General features: G+C 41.2%; 1 protein-coding gene across 1 annotated transcript; it reads right to left on the bottom strand.

Moving 5' to 3' along the window:
• Window positions 1-4,790: 4,790 nt before the first annotated feature.
• Window positions 4,791-12,803, bottom strand: LOC310793921 (multidrug and toxin extrusion protein 1-like; the record flags this gene model as incomplete). Its single annotated transcript, XM_083655809.1, has 15 exons — window positions 12,702-12,803; window positions 12,426-12,494; window positions 12,034-12,182; window positions 11,287-11,329; window positions 11,052-11,096; window positions 10,866-10,963; window positions 10,484-10,581; window positions 9,255-9,436; window positions 8,677-8,785; window positions 7,554-7,629; window positions 6,016-6,085; window positions 5,786-5,918; window positions 5,601-5,695; window positions 5,424-5,487; window positions 4,791-5,050 (listed from the first exon to the last, which is right to left on the bottom strand). Exons 1-15 carry the CDS (start codon window positions 12,786-12,788, stop codon window positions 4,791-4,793), a joined length of 1,578 nt encoding a protein of 525 aa, XP_083511935.1. The 5' UTR covers window positions 12,789-12,803.
• Between the last annotated feature and the right edge of the window lie 5,379 nt (window positions 12,804-18,182).

Here is an 18,182-nt window from a genome sequence, read left to right as displayed (position 1 = left end):
AATATCTTATCAAATATGAAAAATGTATTACAGTATTACTATCAGTGGTGGAAGAAGTACTGAAAGTCTGTACTCAAGTAGAAGTACTGTTGCATTACTGAAATATTACTCAACTACAAGTAAAATTATTAGTGTTAAAAAAATACTTCCATAAAACTAAAAAGTACTCTTCTAAAAAACTACTTGGAGTATTAGTTACTTTTTTATCCATCAATGTTTAATAGCAGGCTGTCACAGGCATTCAATTGAAATGGAAGACAGGAAGCAAAACTTTGCTGTTGTCCATCTCCATTTTTATTTTTCTCCAAAATTACCTCAACTTCTGCACTGTTCTGGTCAGTGTGGTCACCTCTCTCCAAAGCGGAAACCTAACCTGTCATCCCTATTTCATGGTTTTCATTGGTCCATTTGCGATCAGTTGATAGCCTTTTATCTGCATTGTAAAATGCAGATGAAAGGTTTGCATGTTTGGATTTACATTATTAAAATTGTACTCAGTAGCGAATTACGATTTTAAAAGTAGTGAAGTAGATGACATAGTGCAATCCACACTTAAGTAAGAGTAAAATTACAGATTTGAAAAAATTACTCTTAAAAGTACAAGTACCCCCAGAAAACGACTTAATTACAGTAATTTGAGTGGTTGTAATTAGTTACTTCCACCCCTGATTACTATGTAATGGAATCAAATTGTACTTACAAAAATGTGTTTTAGAAGTTCTCTGTATTTTACCCCTATAGCAGATTTGTGCTGTGATGATCACTGCTGCTCTCTGTTGCAGCAGAATCAGCAGTACTCTCTCAGATGTGCACCTTTAACAGCCTTTAAGGCTGTTTTATGGTTGTAAGTCCTGTCTGTCGACAGTCTCTCTTAAGACAAAAATGCTAAAGAATTTGTGAAAGAAAAACAGCGGTCACCCAGTAATGCATATATGTTCACACTTGTGCTGTCAAGGATGTCAAATGATCCTATAGTGCAGTTGACAGGAATGACAAAGTAAGCAAGCTGGAGAAACCCTTGCGTGAGATCCTATGCACTTTATCTATTACATACATAAGCGCATTGGGCAGCTGGTAGCACTACATTGCAATGTTAAATGTCGATGATGTATGTATGGGTTTGTTTTGTTTGTTTTTCTCCAAACTGGAGAAAAACTACCCTGAAAGAGTTGGGTTGCCGCATAACACAAAGAGACCACTGTATGTGACAACTGGTGCATTAGTTTTGCAGAGGCTGCTTAATCACTACTTCAACAAGATATGTATTATGTAAAACCAATGGAATGAGAACAGAGGTCAGGGAAAAGCCCAGGGAGACCTTTAGGGGGGCCGAGCCCCTAATGAGAGTTTGACAGCCCCCCCCCCCCCCCACACCCAGGCTAATCGCTCATGTCACTGGATAGCAATTAATGTTAGATGTTAGATTGGACATTGCGTCTTTATTAGTCACAGACACATATACAGACACGTATTTATTAACATTAATAACCAACAAAAAAGCTTAGTAAATGTTTAACAAATGACATAATTGGTAAGTTACTTTGATACAATTAATGTGTTTGTAATACTATTATATAAAAGGAAAGGTAACGAAAAACTGTCATGAGGTGCCGACCACTGGAAGTAAACTTAATGTTGAAAAAACATTACGTTTTTGGCTTAATGTTTGGCTCCATTATGCGTTTCTTTCATAGAATGACGTTTGGGCCCTCCGGCCTTCTTCAAGATCAACAATAGTATGACAACAGGTACTGGGGATGTTATATACTGTAGGCTAGGCCACACCTTGAACACACATCTGATGCTTAGACAATCATTAGGGTGAGGCTCTACAACACTGACAGGCCAAAAGTCAATCAAATCACTTCAAAGTGACAACAAAGTGACCTATATACAGTATCTCTCTCTCTCTCTCTCTCACACACACACACACACACACACACACACACACACACACACACACACACACACACACACGCATATATATATATATATATATATATATATATATATATATATATATATATATATATATATTTTTTTTTTTTTTTTTTTTTTATGCAATATATATACTTTAATTTGCATAAGGACACAGTTTGATTAGGAAATGATTGTATCTTTTTTAAAGATGTGCTTTGATTTAAAAACATGTAACTCAATTTGTAACTTGAGTTACTTAACTGGTAAGTAACTGGTATAATATTACTGAAATCCTACAAGTAATAAGTTACATTACTGCGTTACTGCTAAAAGTAATATATTACATGTAATATGTTACTTTTGTAATGAGTTACCCCCCAACACTGCCTATTAATGCTTATTACAAGGACCTTAATATAAAGCACCCCGCCGCACCGCCCCTTTTCAGACTTTTTTCTTTCAGCCAACCCGTGTTGTCATGGCGACCAAACCTCGCAATGTCACACACACACACACACACACACACACACACACACACACACACACACACACACACACAACAATACCAGTCATGTCACTGATCGCTCGTGTTGCTGGACATTCGTAGGATTATGCACAAACTTATTGTGCATAACTTTTGGTAAAATAGCCTATGATAAGAAGCACAAGGACAAAGCGCACTATATTCTCTACTTTCATGTGGGGTGAGTTGTAGTCTAGTTGAATACATCAGAATAACCAGTTAGTGAAACTATAGTGTAAAGAAACCCCTTTGTTGTGTGAAACATGTTTATTATTACAGGGAAATATTTGCATCATAGAGACAATCTATCATTTTCTATAATAGCCCCATGTCTTGTCAGAAGTGTTCCTGAATGCTAAACTTCTTTAGATAAGATGTGGCACTCGTCATAATGTAATGGGCATATCACTCATCCTCTCTCCCTCTCTCTCTCTCTCTCTCTCTCTCTCTCTCTCTCTCTCTCTCTCTCTCTCTCTCTCAAAAAAAGTTGTATTATTATGACTGTATTTAGCCTCAAACTAGTTTGATGGTGTTTGTAACATACAGAACTGAGATTGTGCAAAGTCAAATTTTGACATGATGGTGCTATTGCTCATTATTCTGCTTCAGCTATTTTATACTATCTTATTAAGAAATCTATGATTCCTGAATCTTCACTGTAAATACATGTGCATCATATAATAAATTATATCGTTACAGATAGCAAACTCAGAATTTTCAATGTTTTGGTTCGTTTTTGATCTTCCATTCCCCATACATGAATGTTCCATAATAATAGTACACAATAGTGGAGGAAGACTTGGCTCTGTGCTGGTTCTGTCTTGGAGCCGTTTGAAGAGGCAGCGGTCCATTTCCTAAGTATCTTACAGGGCCTCAGAGGAAACCAAGGATACTCTGGGCTTCCAGGTTCTGAAGGACTTTACCAATCCCTTCAGAACAGGGTTAGTCTGGGTCTCAAAAGCCCAACTGCAGAATCAGATCTCTGAAACTGAATAGCTTAACTGTCATTTGTTTTTGTTTCTGAATAATCATTGGTTATTGTAACAGCATTCCCTGCGCTGCTCTGCCACTCTGCCTATACCCCATTGTACCACAATGTGCCACAACATATTCAATATAATAGTATTCAATATCACAACAGAGTGATTCAGGGCATTTTGTAGTCTACAACAATATTTTCGGGGGTTGATTGAAATACAAATCATTAGTAACACAGATATCAGAGTTTGATGTTATGTTTTCGGCTTGCAACAAGCTTTTGATGACAAAACAACGAGTCCTCCAAGTACTCTCAGTATTCCCACAGGATGGCAAATGCAATTCTTATGTCACTCGCCAAAAAGATTCACCCCATATGATGTCTAACCTTGCATACACACCTGACCTACCTTGCTAGGGCAAGTTCTACTATATGCTGCAGGGTAAGGGTCAAGATGTACCTTTCTGTCAGTGCCTGCTTTTCTGCACGATGCCTCATTCATACTATTGTAACATTGAGGCAAACCTGTAGTATATCTGTAGCTGTGTAGAGGCCAGGTGCCAGACCCGGTGCTACAGTATGGGGGTGCAAGAGCATGCGTTGCACCCTCAGTTGAAATTTGAATCCGCAGCCAACATTACTGTCGCTGTAGCCTCTGAAAGAAAAGCTAGAGTGAAGATACTGGTATCGTATGAAACGGGAAGACCTAAGGTATCCAGTGGTACCAACCATGTTAACCTAGCTTGTTGGGAAGGCTAAATAACGCTCCAAAGTTAAAGTTCCCTGGCTCCATCTCTCACATCAAGATATCTGAATGGATTCTATGGGTACCCACAAGTCTCCCCTTTACAGACATGCCCACCTTATGCTAATCCCATATCGTTTTTCGCAAAAACAATGTAGTTTTTGCATGTAGTGTAAATGTATTATTTTCACATAAATATTTCTGGGGTCCCTAAACCATCTTGGAATTGCATACATTGGGTATGACTGGACATGCTGAGACTCTTGTGGATTCAATGAGCCCAATTGCACTCATTCGTGTGTGATGTTAGTCCCCACTGTAGCAGCCACTTCATTGTAGTGAGACCATTTTTCAAAACTTGATCTCATCTGTTCATTGGCGACCACGCTCTGGACCGTACCGCCTACACTATTTTTCATGGCTGTTTGCCAGCCCACACTGTCGCTATAGTGCACCCCCACTAAATTCAGATGCACCCTAAGTAATTTTGTTCTGGAACCGGGCCTGCCGGGAGCTCTGCTGCTGTGTGATGGCTCTGAGAGATTCTACATCAATGCTATCAAACCTGATGCAAAAACCCTGCCAGTCTTGACTGCCAGCATTCAGCCATAGCAGGAGGAGAGTCACTTGAACAGCACGATGAGCAGGTCACTGATGAAGATTCCAGCGATGAGGATGAGGACCATGAGCAACGTTGTCAGACCACGCCGGACAACCAGCTGCCTGACGGACAAAACAACTCCCACTGTGGCGGTGGTGGTGGTGGTGGCGGCTGTGCCCTGCCCTGAACCAGGCACCTCTGAGTCTGTGATGCCCTCCTCACAAGTCACACAGCTGGGTGGAGTGGTGGTCGCCTGGGCCTGGCTCTGATCCACATCTAGGGCTTTGAGTGACAGAGGAGGCATTTTTCACAATGCATCTGTACTAGGAATGCCCCTCCCTCCTGTTCTCTTCCTCTCCTCTGCTTCTCCATACAACCTTGCCCTGAACCGCCACTGTTATCTGTACCTGTCCCCTGTATCTGTTGCCTGTTCCCTGTATCTGTTGCCTGTTGCCTGTATCTGTTGCCTGTATCTGTTGCCTGTGTCTGCTGCTTGTTGCTTGTTTCTTGTTTTACTGTTAAGCGTCTTTGAGTCTTGAAAAGCGCTATATAAAATAAATGCATTATTATTATTATTATTAAAAACAGTTGGCACACAAGTGTCCCGGGTGTTTCATGTAAGACTGTAAAAGGAGCAGGAAATGCTGTTACCTACCTTCATTTTCCATCCCAACTATCTTGTTTTCTCCTGTGACCTGGACTCCTGCTCTCTCCAAAGCCTGACCAGAGACATTAAAGACAGTTGCTTATAGCACATCAGCTGTAAAAAACAACAACAGAAACATATTTCCAAATAATAGTTTGACTGTTCAAGTGATCTAGGTATACGCACCTCCTCAGTGGCTTTCTTCCAATTAAGTTTATACAGGAAAACTATATAAAATGTGGCCTGTAATGCCACACAAATGACAAGTCCTGACCACAGTCCTATAACAGAGATTGGAAGGAGGGTGTTATTGCTTTTCCCAAATGTTAATTGGCAAGAATTGCTATGGTAAATAGCTTATCTGTTCTCACCTACGATGCCCAAGTTGGCTGCGAACATCAAGGACACACCGATGGGGAAGCCAATGAAGTAGTATCCCACCAGATTACACAGAGCACCGATCTTCTGCTTCCCTGCTCCTCTAACAACGCCCCCTGTCACACCCTGTGGAGATCAAACACACATTTGGTAGAATCCCCTTCTGTGTACAAATTGCTTGGCTTAGCAATGGCATGAAGTTATAGTTTGTTTAGTCCCTCACCGCAGTGGCGTCTACGAGATGGAAGAAACCATACATGATCATGACATCAGCAACCCTCTGAACAATGTCTCTAGGAGATGTTGGGATTTAGAGATTATTTCAGTCAAGAACACTTTCGTCATAGATTTAAGCATTTATCGCAACAAATGGAAATACAGTATGCTTGGCACTGATGGCTCCGTTCTCTAGATGCTCCCGGTTAATTAGCCAATTAACCAGCATGCTAAGCATTGAAGACATTGAATACAAGTTTAACCTTTGAGCCATGTTAAGACTTTGAACTAGAAAGGTGGAGGCTGGTGGAGGCAAAGCTTTGCCAGCAGCAGCAGCAGCAGCAGCAGCGATGTGTGTGGCAGCATTGGTGTAGCAAAGATCAGTGTAGAAGGGAGCCATATTTAAATGGTCCGCCTTGATGTGAGAATGGCTGTGATTGGTGAATTATCAGAAACACTGATCCAATCAGTGGGCTGCCAGCTGATTACAGCTGGGGCATAGGCTTATGGCTTTCGTGTCCTGCATGAACTAACGTGATGCTTCATTATTAGATGCAAAAATACATGAAAAACGGATAGGAGTCTGGAAATCTAGTGTTAAACTAGCCTGGGTAAACCCAGCCTCCACGTGACCTCTATGTGCTATCAGTTACGCTACAGGCATAGCCTGTGACATCACGTTGAAGGCTGGGTTTACCCAGGCTAGTGTTAAACATAGTGAGGTTTGGTTCTATGTAAAAAAGAGTGTCTTTAAGGAAAAAGTGTTTTTAACTTTTGATAACTAGGCATCTTGCACACTCCTAGGCTCACCTGCTGCGCGGGCTCGCCCGCCCTGCAGCTCGACGAGCTGGCAGCTCACATACCTTAAGTTTACATCGAACAGTCTTATGACATCTCTGATGACATCATCAGTGTCTTATGACATCATCAGTGACTTATGACATCACTGATGACATCATCAGTGATGTCACAATGCCTCTGGGACAAAAATTTAAACAGAGAACAAACCTTTCCCACATGCTCCCTTTTATAGATAATAATAGATGAATAGCCAAATAGAATAAAGGCTTTTAAACCTATTCTGCAGTTCCTTGGATCACCTTTCCCTCATACAAAAAATTATAATTATTGAAATATTGCAAAGATAAATTAAATACAAGGTCAAAGGACAGGCTCACCCTCTGCATTTTGGTGAGGTAACTATATCTAAAATTATTGTGCCTTTTGATGAATAAGATTAACTAATTAATTTGACAGACTCTGATAAAGCAGAATAGTGTTATAGGCCAAGAATGAACTGTAAAAGCTGACAGCAGGTTGACTAGCTCACTCCGCTGTCATGGTTCAGTGTTTCTGAGTGAGCATGAAGGTGATAATCTGAGTTAATGTGTGACTGTCATGACGGCATTGTAAGCATGACTGTGTGACTTTCTGTGCCACATGGACCGACTATGAATTGCGATTAAAACTTAAAACTTATATTTTTAGAATTCTGTGAGTGCAAGAAAGTGAATGGTATTTCTTCACAGCCTATAGTCTACTTACTGCTCTGGTGTGAAAATGTATCCAATGACATCTTTGGGGATTCCAAGACAAGCTCCAACAAAACATGAGACTATGACTGCATTTGGGAATAAGAAATACAGCATTAATTAATTATTATTATTGTTAATAAAGTGGAACAATCATATGAACTGGTATCATTTAAAACAGTGTGCATATTAAAATCACCAAGGAACTAATAAGCTTCCTTTGGATGTTGCTGTAAGAATAAGAAAAGTTTGGTTTATGCATGAAGAATGATTAAAGTTAAAGTGTTTAAATGCTTCCATTTAAAAACTACCGGTAGCCTTGATGCCAAAATTTGTCGGTTGTATTAAGTTTCTCGAATCTTGCGTTTCTCCTCATTTTCTTGTGATATGTCAAAATTCCTATCAGTTCAGGCTAGGGTATGAGTGACATATTTATTTATTTTTGATCAAGTTGTTTTTTTCCTGAATTTTTTCTCCTATTTTCTCCCACCCCCTCTGCCGATCTTGGGGAGAGCCGTAGACTAGCACATGCTTCCTCCGATAAATGCCAGCCGCTTCTTTTCACCTGACAGCGAGGAGGAGTTTCACCGGCAGGACATAGTGCGCGGGAGGATCATGCTATTCCTCCGGTTCCCCTCCCCCCAAACAGACCGACCAGAGGAGGCGCTAATCTAGCGACCCGGACTCCTACCCCACCCGCTTCGCACCCGCAGACACAGCCTATTGTGTCTGTAGGAACGTCTGATGAAGTCGGAAGTACTGCTACCGGGAATTGAACCCGGGTCTCCGCAGTGATAGGTCAGTGCTTTTACCTCTACAGTCTACCAGACACCCCATTTTGGTTATTTTCATTTTCATGGATGTTGTTTATCTGGAGATGTCAACTGATTTTTTATTATTAAAAATTATAATATATTGTTATAATGTATTGTATTGTATTGTATTGTAATCTCATCTGTCAAGGTTTCTGTCTTCCAAATGTTGTATGATTTCTAAATAAAAAATATTTGATAAAAAAAAATCCTAAATGAGACCAAACATGTCCAGAAGAAGGTAGAAGAGCTGTTTTCATTCTCATGACTTTTGTGCTTTTCTGTGGAGAGTTTGCAGGCAACATGTTATGCGTTGGTTCATACATGCACAGATGATGGCGGTCTTGCTAGACAGCTTGGCCTGCTCTGTGTTCCCTGCACCAAGAGCGTTCCCAACCCGAACGCTGACAGCAACAGAGAATCCTAGAGGGAACTGTGGGAGAGAAAAAAGGAGAGACATGCAAATATATATTGTGGAAACACATGATCTTTAGGTGATATTTCTCTTTGGTAAAACATTTACAGTACATATTTTAGTCCACAAACTGTTGTTACTCTGTGGCTAACAACCAAAACTGGCTGCTCTTGGGACCTGTAGTCGGAACCATTTACTTTCATATTACAAACTTTAATCGTGCATTCTTTCATTCTGGGTCCCGGATCTAAGTTCTCTTAAAATATATTTGCAAGTCAAGATATTGAAAGCAAGCGCTAAATATTCTGAATGCTGGTGATGGCAGTGGATCCCCAGAGATATCCTGAGATATCCTATACATCTTCAAATGTACTTGCCCTCCAAAAATAAACGCTTTCCTAAAATATTATATCATATAATCACCAACATAATAGCAGAGGCCAGCGACTCACAAAATCACAAGGTAACAAATACTTCTTGGCGTTACCATGTAAGCTATAGTGGCCAGCTCGTATACCACCGACTGAGCTGCCAGCTCAAGCTCACTAATCACACCGGCCAGGAATCCTCCCACTTCAAACATCCACCACTCCAGACAAAGCATCAGCATACTGGGAATGGCCAGCTTGATGAAGGGGCCCCACTCCTGCAGACACTCAACTGTCCAACCTATAGGAGTCAGAGGTCACAGGTCAGGCACATAACACACAGTATACAATAAAACACAATGTTTTCTTTTCATTTCATCATCTTAGAGATTGCTAGCGAGTGACTCGTCATGCTACACTGGATGAAATGATAATAATGCTATATGAAATATCTGTTTGAATTAATTATTTGAAATAATATGAATATATCTTTTGGAAATCATACAATGGGCTTTTAACACTTTAATAGAGTCGACGAATGACTATGCTTACTCAATACACAAATAACCGTGCAAACTTTCAATTCAGGTAAGACAAATATCAGACTTGCTGTTACAAGGTTTTTGCAAATTTTGTTGCTAATTTCCTGACAAATTATGGGACTTAAAAATAACCTGGAGCTGTGTGGGACTGTAACCTCTCCTCTATATTGCATTAAACAGTGATGCAGTGGAACTAAATTGGTCAAACATTACACACGGGAATGTTCACAATGGACAAAGTTGAACTTGATGAAGTGAACCAAATCTGTGACAGGCCAGAGTGACACTTTAAACTTTAAAGGATATGTTTGGCGATTTTGGAACTATATATAATTGTCTCTTAAATACCTGTGGACCTGCAGAGGACATCAGCGAGCTCCTGTTTCTCGGGCCGGGCCCCCTTGGGATCGGGCCAGAATGCAGTGCTCTGCTTTGGATATAATTATGTTGGTTGGGCGCCATATTGTTTTCACAGACTGACTTTTTCGGAGATATTTTGACATACCCTGGTTGGGCTCATTAATCGCAGAGCTCGCCGTTCCAACTGACAGCTGAGTCGGGTGCAAATTTGTCTGTGGGTCCAAGTAGGCTACCTACTACAAGTACTGTATGTAAGAGACTATTATATTATATTATATACTATTATATTAGGTCCAAATTGACCAAACCTCTCCTTTAATGATGAAAAAGAAGCCAATCACACACAGAGTAATATCACTACTAAGCCCAGAATGGGCTTAGTAAAGGGAAACATTTCGGTAATAAATTCATATTAAAATTATACTCGAAGGAAGAAAAGAACTGACCTCCCCATGTGGCCTTGTGCAGCCCCTTCCAGCAGATGGTAATGTATAAAAACACAGCCAGAGAATATTGGGAGATCGCATTGGCTGCTGCAGATCCACTTCATTGGGAGCAAGAGGAACAGGCAGGTGTTAGAGCAAGGGTGGAAAAAAAGAAACAGAAAGCACTTTAATTTACCGACAGACATCCATTCACTGACAACTGCTCATAGCTATGAAACTAGGCTTCATATAGCCTCCATTTGCGTATGTCTCCAGATAGTCATTGATAACTGATTAGTAATAGTTTGAATAGTATACTCAATATACCTTAAATTCTTTGCATTCTTTGCTGCAAAAGTTTTGTACAATAATAATTAGTCATCTCTAACATGAGCAAACTCACGCGACACCCAACTCCAGTGGATAGAGGAAGACGTAGTTGATAATTGCGTTAAGAACATTCCCCATCACTCCAGTTATCACCATAGGCCATATAATTCCCTGTAAAGCACAGAACAGCTTTGTGTCAGTGTTGATATTAGTGGCTACGCTTCAGCCATTATTATGCTTCACATCGGTGGCCTCGCACCTGATTCAGGAGATACCTCCCTTGCAGCTGGTACATGAAAGCAGCCTGCAGAAAGAATATGAGTCAGTGAAATGGCAAAGGGTACGAGTCGGGTGTGCTCCAAATTTGAGCCTTCAGTTTATTATAATGAGAGAGTAAATAAATATTACGCAAAGAAATGTCAGAGATCTACTTGGAAGCCATTTCTATTGAATTGATGCCTCGGTAAAAGGTGTCTAGAAGGAACCAAACTGACCGGCAGAGCAGGCATGAAGACCTTCACATACAGCTGGGAGATCCTTTTGGGCAGAAAACACATACCATAATAAGTAAGCACGTAAACCCGTGTGGCATTACGATTGATGATTAAAAATGACTGGTATAATACATTATGAAACGACATCTCAAATTAGACCACTATCCGTCATATTTGGCAAACAGATGATGGAAGCAACAACATGGTGTCCTGTTGTCCTTCTAGCATGTCTGCCAGTAAAATATGTCAGCTGTTAATATCTTTGCATCAATGAATTTAGCTGTTTACTTGCAGCATCCTTTAACAGACTGACCCCAGTTTTCCCGAATAAACCATTTCACAGAATATCCCTGCCCACACTTGTGTTGTCCTGTCCACTGTCGAAAAAGCATGAAAAGGTGCGACAGCCTGCCAACCTCTTAGAGTTTACTTCTAATAAAAAGAAAATATATAATGATCCCAAAAGCAACAGTAATAGTAAGTGATGCTCACTGGCATGCTTTTGATGACATCAAAATGGGACCATAATAGACAACGAAAAACAAGAATAAAAGGAAAGGAGATGTTTGCACACCACAGGAACATATACATAACATTTACATGCGTCAAAGCAAAACCGGATTACTTGAGCAATCAGGTTAAGATTAACAATGGAAAACCCTGCACATGTAAACACAAGACCACCTATATACAGTTTGTATGAGATGCTGGAGGACATGTTTTGTGGGGGATTAGGTAAGATCTAACCTGGCCACCTCCTGGCTCTGTCTGACAGCCAGGAGGATGGGCTCCGTGTTGATGAGGAGAGCCCAGCATGGGAAACAGGCCAGCAGCAGAATCAGAATCCCTCTCTGGAGGATCACTCCCACACGCTTCAGGTTACCGCTCCCATAGGTCTAAACCAAACAGGTGGACAGTGAGTCAGAAGATACACAAATAAGTCGAGTTAGAAAACACCGATGACACCGGCGCTAACCAAGAGTGTGACTGGGACAAGAAAACAAACTTGATCCAAAAGCACATTGTTGAGCTGTTTTTACGCGGACCCTAGGATAGTGGGAACCCAGCAGTAATGGTTGGGATTATCCTGGCTAGATCAATAAAATGAAGAAGAAGAGCCTGTGTGTGGAGGATACTACCTGAGATATGAGGGTATCACAGGCCGAAGCCAAACCAGTGCCAATGGAAATGCCAGAGACATTAATCACCTACAAGAGAAAAACTTTGTTAGGCAATCTGTGTAGACAAGGAGAACATGGTTTCAGGGTTACAGGGATAAACGGATCGATACGTAAACAGATAGAGAGATACTGTACATTCAAAGGCAAGTCTACAGTAGGCAGGTAGCAGTGACCTTCTGGGATGCCAGTAATATATCGGATATAATATCAGAGGGCACTAGTGTTTTTTCTCACCGCAATTGCTAATGCTACGCCCGCGAGCTCCCTTTTCCCCATATGGCCGCAGAACACTGTGCTGACGAAACTGATCAGAAAGGACATCAACTGTGAAATGAACTGGAGAGCAAAAACAACAACAATCATCATCATCATCATCATCATCATCATCATCGTCATCATCACCATACAAAAAGTGAATTGTAGAAAAAGTGCCTGAGATTAGAATTAGAATAGACGGAGCTTTTTGTTAAGGCAATATCAAAATCATACAAAAACGCAATAGTGCTTCATCTCTCATTGCTATGGGTATAATAGATAATGAAACCGACTCAAAAATATTGAATAGGCTATAAGAGAGGCCTATTGGATTTTGACAACCTATCCAGGTATCCTTGAAGATTTTGATTTGACGTGTAATTATTTTTGTGTGCATATTGCTTTCCTTTGTGATTTTCTTTTCTTTATTAGTTATGTAGATAGTACCTATTTTTGTCATTGCAAATGCTTATCTCCTATTATATTTGCTGCTCTTTACCTTTATAACCTTGTTGTACATGTGTTTACCATGCCCTTGTTTTCTGATTGGTTCACAAGACATCTGTAGGCTACTCCTTGTTAACAGGAAACAGGATTCATCAAGAATCAGGAATCAGGAAGTGATGAGATGTTCTTTTACTCCCTAGTGAAGGCATGTTGCTGAAACACCATGGAGTTTTTGAATGTGCTATAAAGGATTTTCAAAGGTTTCAACTAAAGAAAAGTTGCCTGTATCCTTTCTTTCTTTTTTTATACAAACACAATCATCTTCCCTCATTGTCTTAAAGGAGGCCTCAAATGAAACATAAACTATCGTAGAAAATGATATACTGAAAAACATGTACAGTAAAGGCCTAATAGGTATCATATAGCCTTATAAAACAACAAACCAAATATTTATGTGGATTTGTGAAGTAGCTGGTTTACCATTAAAACCTATTTACGGTAGTAGCCTAAGACAACTTCACATCAGCGGCAGGCGGCAGCTTGTTCTAAACACACCTTGACCCTGACCTTGACCCATCAAGTAGCCTATCCAAAGAGTCCACTCCATCAGAAATCATATTCAAACCGCTCATATGTGTACACCTATTGAAGATAGTCAAGATATCATGCAAATCTAAATCTAAAGAAGTGAGGTGTTTGAGGCCCTTGGTTGCCCGGTGGCGGTGCCCCATGGCATGAGTCCTGCATGTCCAGTAATCCTATAAGGCCTATATTCAAGGGTTGTCATTTTGAGTGGTCAAAAGCTGATAAATTTTAAGGTCCTAAAAGAACAACAAACTATTAATATACAAAAGACATTGCACAAACCCAGATGTCTAACAGCACAAAAGTGTAACTTAAGCCAATCAGAATATTAGCACTATGTGTAACCTATAGTATATAAATTTCAAACTGATCCTTACCACTGGTCCAGCTAGTCTTAAGAGTTGGACTATCTCATTCCTGTACTCCACCGGTATCCAGCCTCGGATGCGCCTCCGGCACGCGCCACAGCCTTCACTGGAGTTGTGAGTAACAGAAGACGCTTGATCTATTTTGGAGGGTCCACTTACCCCATTTGCTACAGAAGTTGAACCCTCCATACCCTAACAATAGTGTGTGCCAAACAGGCAGTTCGGCCTAACCTCTATGACCTACAGTACAGTTAGAGAAACTGACATTGAGGCGGGTAAATGTTACAGTTTAATAACCAACAGAGAAGACAGGACTAGTGGGACAAGCCAGCCCCCATGTGCAGCTGCTATATGTTTGGCTTCACCCCCACAGGCCCCATTGGACAGACCATATGATGCCTTCAAGTACTCCCTGTAAACTCTATGGCTCCTGCATACAGTGTTGTAGGCTATAATATCATTCACCAAAACTTCAACTTTCTTTTATCCATTCATGGAGACAAAAGTATAGCAATCACTAATGACTGACAATCTAAATTATTTGATCAATGTGACAAATTAGATGTGGATTGCCAGACTGATTGGACAGGTATAGCCGGTCGTGAATAATCCCTGATGTGACTTTTCTCTATGGTTACATTTCTGATGTTTTTTCCTTTCTCTTTGCTCTCCATTATTCAAGATTCCAGATTCCAGATTCATTTTAATAGCCATACTGAGTAATCAGATTACAAATGGAAGAATTTGACTTAGTGCAGCACAGTGATCACATCAATAACAGAAGATGGAGCAGCAACACAGAAAACCATCTCAAATTCTAAATGATAAAATGCAAAGTAAAAGTGACATAATGGGGGAAGGGCGAGGGGGATAGTGTCCATGGGAGAGAGAGGGGGGGAGGGGTCAGCCCGTTGCAGAGCCAGTTGTGCTCAGTGGGCATCCGGAGGGGGAGGATGGGGGCAACAAAGTCCTGATTTAGAAGCTGTCCCTGTGACGAGAGGTTCTGGTACTGCCAGACATCAGTCTTCTGCCGTCCTGAAGGGATGGCAGGCTGCACCCGACCACCTTTTCAGCGAGGCGGATGATGCGCTGCAGTCTGGAGATGTCCTTGCGGGATATTATGATAGAAGTTTGACTCACTTAAGCCAAGTATCAACTTCTGGCATAGCCTACCAAATTGTTTTTGTTCGTTGGTGGCTTGTTGTTTTAAATCACATGACACAGCGTTACATTGTGCAGCAGTGGCAGAATGAAGAGGAGAAATGCATTCCTTAAACAACACTTGTTTTTCTAATCATTTTTACCATACATTTTGGCACGGCTTCCATACTCAGCCGCCCGAACGTCACAACATGAATAATTTCCCCGTCCTATTTGGCACATTCTTGGCTTGCCCCTGCGCATTGATGTAATTACGATGCTTCCTGCAGCACTTGAATGCAGCATTTGCACAAAGGGACTGGTCTACTGAAACCTTTTCATTCCATTAGCCTACTTGTAGGCTATGTTAACTGCGCAGACCGTCTGGCCAACATTAGCTGTAATGCAGAATTAGAGGGATTATAATTTACATAAAATGACCAAGTTATATTTTGACTTGTCATAGCCTAATACTTTGAAGAAAGATTTTATCCTGCCTGTTCTTTGCCAGTAGAGGGCAGCAATAGACCACTAAAGGAAAATTTTAACTACAACCTGAAAAGGATTTACAAAAAGTCCAAACTGAAAAAATGTAAATACGTTATTCCAAAGTAGAAGAAGAAGAAGGAAAGAAAATGTAATATTATCAGGCACATTGTTTGTGTGGTAAACCGAGGTAGAGAAATAGTAGACAATTTCAGATGACTGATTTCATATTGCTTCATAAGACAATACACCTGTTCAATTGTGTGTGTGTGTGTGTGTGTGTGTGTGTGTGTGTGTGTGTGTGTGTGTGTGTGTGTGTTTTCCTCAATTAAGAAATATTGCAAAAAAGGTTATTAATGCTGTTCTATTTCTATCTATATCTTTGCATTTTAATATCCTGCTTTGTTTTTGTTGTGTGCATTGACTGTTTTATCCTGTAGTTTGATGTCTTTGCTGTTTGATGTGATTTACTATTTTATTGTGAAGCACTTTGCAACCCTTGGTTTTGAAAGGTGCTTTAGAAATAAAGTATTACATTACATTACATAAACATCAACTGATTAAATTGGCTAGGTTTCCAAACCGAACTGCAGAAAATGTTGATTGTACTGTCAGCTTCCAGGTATGAATGTGTGTGTGTGTGTGTGTGTGTGTGTGTGTGTGTGTGTGTGTGTGTGTGTGTGTGTGTGTGTGTGTGTGTGTGTGTGTGTGTGCGTGCGTGCGTGCGTGCGTGCGTGCGTGTGTGTGGGTCAGGATCAGGATCTACAAGTAGGCTAAATCTATGAAGTGCTGATGAGTGGTATGGGCAGATGTCATAGCATGGGTTAGGGACAACATTCCAGGGATCACCAAATTATGTGAAAGACATGGCGAGTTACTTAAACCAACAGAAGTTTAACAATCTGCTGCAAAGTCCACTCTGAGCTGATAACCCTGTGGACAGACTTTATGGAACACCTCTGTCACAACAATGGAGAGCTCTCCACATTCTGGATGTCATGCTTGACATGGTAGAGGACGTAGTATTTGGCCTTTTTTGCGGGGGACTAGGACTTGCACCTCCATGCTATAAGGACCATGATCCCATGGTGTTTTGCTTATGCCAGGTCTGTCCCCTTACTTTGCTCAAACTACGAACCTCCCAGAGAAGAATCTTTCTGTGTATGAGGCAGTGGTAGTGTTGTTGCCCCACAGCTAGAAGTTACTGGTTTGATTCTTGCCTGTGACGCTGTGGGCACTTGAGGGGGTGTCCCCCACGTCTTCAGTGCCTACTGCCCAGGTGGGCTATCTCGTCAAAAGGGCCTTTCTGTGTTGAGTTTGCATGCTCTCCCCGTGCTCCCCTGGGGTTTCGCCATACAACATCGGTATGGACCCCTACTAAAAACATGCAGAAGATCGTCATCTGACCAGGGACGACAACGTTTGAAGATGGTCTCCGCGCGTTGTACACAAGAAAGCGGCCCACTGCTCCTGGCCTGCACACTGGAGGAAGGACATTATATATTATTAAATATTAAAGAAAGATACGATGAGATAAGATTAGGTTGATAGGGTGATGTCATCAGTGATGTCACTCAAGCAATTGTGATGTCATCAGTGGGCCTAAAAACTTTAAATATCGCTGGGAGTTGGGGTTTGATGCCGGTACACATTTGGAACCAGATGATGGCTTCCGCCCCTGGGCTGAAATCTCTATTAATGGAGGAGCCCTTCACGAAGGTGAAGGCGTGTTGCTCTGCAGGGGAGGAGCGGAGGAACATGAGACGAGGGCGCACAACAGCCAAGATTGAGGAGGTGTGAGAAACACCGGAAACATGAAAGAAGAAGAAGAACCAGGTCTAGAGTGAGACCATCCATCTGTGAGAGGCAGCAATGTGCCGCAAGGCATCCAGTCTGCCGGAAAGCCATTAGAAGAAGAAGTAGGGCCGTGGGCGTGTTTTTTTTCTGGCTTTTTTTGCACCAGACCCCTCAAAAATGTTTTGGCGAATTTTGGAGGTGATCAGAGCAATGGTGCAAATTGTGACACCGCCGTCCCCCCACCTAGCCAGTTTTATTATATAGAATCTCAATAGAATACATTATTACCATTAGCATATCACTAATAACTGAACCATTGGTGTGCAGCAAGCCGTTCGACCTTACGGGCTACTTTGTTTGTTTACAACCTAGACATTGCATTAATCATTAAGCCAACTAGCTCTCTGAGATGGTGGTCAGGGAATGGCCTTTGACCTCTTGCTCTATACTGTGTTGCCTGCTAGACAAACACTGGATGAAAACTGGTGATCAAAACATGTGTGGTCAGTTTAGTTGTTCACTGTTCAGCAAAGATGTGCCTCAATCCTCCTTCCCTAGATGGTGCTCAAGGTTTTTACATTCTTGTTATGGGCCATTCTCTGACAGCTGTAGCTGAAAATAAGCTTATGTTAATGTT

The sequence above is a fragment of the Poromitra crassiceps genome, assembly GCF_964638095.1.
Source record: "Poromitra crassiceps genome assembly, chromosome: 19".
Classification (NCBI taxonomy): Eukaryota; Metazoa; Chordata; class Actinopteri; order Beryciformes; family Melamphaidae; genus Poromitra; species Poromitra crassiceps.
The sequence above is the reverse complement of the archived record's forward strand: the minus strand, read 5'-3'. Positions and strand labels throughout refer to the sequence as shown.